The 4,691-nt window shown below is 34.3% G+C and overlaps 1 protein-coding gene across 1 annotated transcript; it reads left to right on the forward strand.

Annotated features, from left to right (window-relative positions):
• The first annotated feature begins 3,441 nt into the window (after positions 1-3,441).
• Positions 3,442-3,825, forward strand: LOC129971870 (sialic acid synthase-like). The gene has a single exon (XM_056085847.1). It carries the CDS (start codon positions 3,442-3,444, stop codon positions 3,823-3,825), a length of 384 nt encoding a protein of 127 aa, XP_055941822.1.
• Positions 3,826-4,691: the final 866 nt, after the last annotated feature.

Raw genomic sequence — 4,691 nt, forward strand, 5'->3', positions numbered from 1 at the left:
ATTGTTAAATCCTTGAAATATCTGATATTTACTATCGTTATAAATATAACTGTTATAAAATATTAACATTTCTTTGGAGTTACAAATCTCCCATAGCGAAATATTAAATGCAATTTGTAATAAATGTAAATTGTAATAAACTATTCATTCTGATAAAAAATATTTTCATTGGATTATTTTTTATGTATAGCGTTTGATCATGATTAAGATGATTAATTTAAATCAAAACTAACTATTAAAATTTCAAAAAATAATTAACAAAATAATTTCAATTCATAAACATATATTAAACTTGTCTTAAAAACAATAGTCAATTCAGATTAAAATAAAAAATTTGTTAATGCTTGTCAAAATCTATTTTTTTATTATCATTATAAGTTATTACATTAAACTGTTAAGTGTAAGACTTGGTCATATTCCATTTAAAAAAGAAATTCAAAAAACAAAAATACCATCGTTGAAATCTCCTGTAGTGTGTCTACTACCAAAATGTACTTGAAATGCCACTTTCAATGAAGTTATAAGCAAGAATTCTATTTGCTCAAAAAATGCACGTTAATTAAATCTCATATGGATATGTACCTTCTTTTTACAATTATGCATATTAATATATCCAATTTCATTATGAAAATAATCAGGAAAATGCATTGTTAATAAGCATTACACGCATTGTCCAAAGCTTATTGATACATTGTTAAACATGCATTTTTTTTTCAATAATGTACATTGAATAAATCTAATTATGCTTCGTATAAAATATGATTCTCTTCTGGACACCATTCCTAGTAGATTGGAGGTTTCTAGTCTACTAGAATGATAATTTGCTGCAATTCTACAAGGGGGGGGGGTCAAATGAGAAGTAAGAAACGACGCTGTTTACATAAATGGAGACTTTATTCAAACTATGCACCACAGGCCAAAGCACAACGATCCCATTGATTAAGGAGCCGAAGGACTCCTTTTGCCCAGAATTTCTGTGGCCGTGACGAAACCCAGTTCTTCATAGCTATTAAAGACGACGGCGTTAGTAAAACATATATTTTATTCTTCACAATAAGTAGACGTAAAGACATATAAGTAATTTTATGGAATAAAAACAAAAAAAAGGTAATGCCACACAAGTTAAAGTAATTATACAGAATTGCTTGCTTGCCGCAACATCCTCCCGACCCTGGTCAACCACCAGATTTATGACCAGAGAGAATTGGACGGGTAATCTCCTTTCCTTTGACACCAAGAATATAGGTTCGAATTCTTCCGTCCCGGCCATCGATTAATTTCACCACGAGAGCTTTCTTCCATATCTGTCGTGGTCGTAGATCTTGTAATAAGACCAAGTCTCCTACTCCCACTCGTCGTGATTGCTTTACATTCTGTACTTGATGAAATGTACGTAACTCCAAAAGATATTCTATGGACCATCTTTTCCAAAATGTATCCAGTAAGTCTTCCTCTGGCCTCTAGACTCGGGTCCGGATGGGACGATCACGTGAGACGATTTTGGGACTTGGAAACAATTGGCATTAAAACTACGCAAGATAAAGAGATGACTATTCGTAATTCTGAAATTTTAAGTGGATTTCACAATTCATTTTGCTAAGTTGATGGCCGTCGTGTTGTAAAGTTGCCATGGAAACCAGAGGTGATTCTTTCATCGAATTATTACGAAATAGCACTCAAACGATTTCAAATACTCCGTAACAAACTCTTTACTCATTCAGACTTAAGAGATATTTATACAGAACAGATGCAAAATTATATCGATAACCAACATGTTGAACTTGCCGATAAAAGTCCTTGCAACGAATCGAAACTATTTTACCTGCCTCATCATAAAGTGAAAAAACAAAATGTGAAACCAAATGTATCAGTTAGCAAGTCTTCAATCTTTCGCTTATTGTTTGTTAGTAAAATTGCCTTTTATTAGATGATGGATGACACATTTACAGGATATTCAGTGATAATAAATTCCGACATGTGATGGCAGAAAGTAAGAAGCCAAACTTGAAATGGGAAAAACTGAACTTCAGAAAATTTGGATTTTGCTAAGCATAAATGATCAATAAAAATGAGATGGCATCAACGATTCATCTCGTTCAACTGCCTTCTTCAGCCGTCTACCAAGAGGCTCGTAAAAACGAAGAGGGTGAAAGTCCTTTTCCAAAGAACCTTTAACAGCCATGTCCTCTTCAGAAATATATGTTCCACTGGCAAGGAATCTTGTTGCAACAATAGTTTTCCCTAGCTCTGCACAGGAATCAAATTCGCAAGCTTGAATTGTTTTTGTGTGTCTTCCCATGGCTTCATCATTAATTTTAATTGATTGGACAAAATCTCTAAGTTCATGCGGATTTAATGATGATGCATGATCACTGCCTTTAAGACAGTGATCAACTGTAATGCGTCTCTCGATAATTTTTGCAACAGCGGCCACGGATTCTACAACTCCCTCTTCATGACCAGAATATCCAATAACAGCGGTAGGGAAGAGATTCTTCTAAGCCTGTATGACGTTTAAATTAGCATAACGCGATGGTGTATGATAACAACTGGTACATTGCATCATTGCTATGTTTCTTGCTGACCATAAGATTTCGTAATAAACTTTAGTTAGGTCTTGTTTTCTAGTCATACCAGTGGAAATAACAAGTGGCTTGTTAAATCTTATAACATATCTCAGAAGTGGTAAATTAGTAGAATCAGCAGAATCTATTTAGAAGAACGGTACTCCAATATGTTGTAAGAAATCAATTGATGGCTGATTCATACCAGTTGCTGTAAAAATCAATCCAAGTTCTTCAGCATACTGTTTTAATTTAACGAAATTTTCATTTGATAATTTCAGAACTCTCCTATGTTCTCCATAAGTAGCTCCAAAGGAATGCTCATTTTGATAAGGGCGATTTAAAGCTTCCCGAGTAGATCTATTTCATAAGTGACTTACGAAGTAGATCTACTCGGGAAGCTTTAAATCGCCCTTATCAAAATGAGCATTCCTTTGGAGCTACTTATGGAGAACATAGGAGAGTTCTGAAATTATCAAATGAAAATTTCGTTAAATTAAAACAGTATGCTGAAGAACTTGGATTGATTTTTACAGCAACTGGTATGAATCAGCCATCAATTGATTTCTTACAACATATTGGAGTACCGTTCTTCTAAATAGATTCTGCTGATTCTACTAATTTACCACTTCTGAGATATGTTATAAGATTTAACAAGCCACTTGTTATTTCCACTGGTATGACTAGAAAACAAGACCTAAATAAAGTTTATTACGAAATCTTATGGTCAGCAAGAAACATAGCAATGATGCAATGTACCAGTTGTTATCATACACCATCGCGTTATGCTAATTTAAACGTCATACAGGCTTAGAAGAATCTCTTCCCTACCGCTGTTATTGGATATTCTGGTCATGAAGAGGGAGTTGTAGAATCCATGGCCGCTGTTGCTGCTGGTGCAAAAATTATCGAGAGACGCATTACAGTTGATCAGTATCTTATAGGCAGTGATCATGAATCATCATTAAATTCACATGAACTTAGAGATTTTGTCCAATCAATTAAAATAGTTGAGCAAGCCATGGGAAGACACACAAAAACAATTCAAGCTTGCGAATTTGATTCCTGTGCAGAGCTAGGGAAAACTATTGTTGCAGCAAGATTCCTTGCTAGTGGAACATATATGTCTGAGGAGAACATGGCTGTTAAAGGTTCTTTGGAAAAGGACTTTCACCCTCTTCGTTTTTACGAGCTTATTGGTAGACGGTTGAAGAAGGCAGTTGAACGAGATGAATCGTTCATGCCATCTCATTTTTATTGATCATTTATGCTTGACAGATGAAGACTTGCTGACTGATAAATTTGGTTCCACATTCTTTTGTTTTTTCACTATATGATGAGGCAGGTAAAATAGTTTCGATTCGTTGCAAGGACTTATATCGGCAAGTTCAACATGTTGGTTATTGATATAATTTTGCATCTGTTCTGTATAAATATCTCTTAATTCTGAATGAGTAAAGAGTTTGTTACGGAGTATTTGTAATCGCTTGAGTACTATTTCGTAATTATTCGATGAAAGAATCACCTCTGGTTTCCATGGCAACTTTACAACACGACAGCCATCAACTTTGCAAAATAAATTTTGAAATTCACTTAAAATTTCAGTATTGCTAATAGTCATCTCTTTTTCTTGCGTAGTTTTAATGCCAATTGTTTCCAAGTCCCAAAATCGTCTCACGTGATCGTCCAGACCACGTACTAAAGTTACTGCGCTAATTTATTTTGAATTATTTTTTTGTCTTTAAAAATCGCGAATTCAGTATTATCGTTACAGCTTTCAAGTAAAATATCGTTTTCGTATATTCTTCATCAGAAAGTAAACTGTGTATTTCATTTTCCGTTATTTTAGTTTCATTTAAAGTAGTAGTTAAACGATTACAAGTATATTCCACATCTTCAATCGAAAAATCATTTTTAAGTTACTTATTTCAACAGAAAAACGAGTATGTTACCGCGAATAGTTTTCCGTTTTCGCTTGAGTTGCGCCATTTTGTTTGCAGTTTCATCCGGCGTCGCCATTGCAGTAATCCGAAGTTAGGTTAGGTTTTGTTATATTAACGTCCCGTTTGAAGCAACTCTAGGGCTATTTTGGGTCGGCCCTCGCAGTTTTAAACCACGATCAGATGA

Source organism: Argiope bruennichi, chromosome 6, assembly GCF_947563725.1.
Source record: "Argiope bruennichi chromosome 6, qqArgBrue1.1, whole genome shotgun sequence".
Taxonomy (NCBI): Eukaryota; Metazoa; Arthropoda; class Arachnida; order Araneae; family Araneidae; genus Argiope; species Argiope bruennichi.

Excerpts from the sequence above, each read along its gene's own strand:
- LOC129971870 (XM_056085847.1), top strand. The coding sequence starts at position 3,442 with ATGGCCGCTGTTGCTGCTGGTGCAAAAATTATCGAGAGACGCATTACA.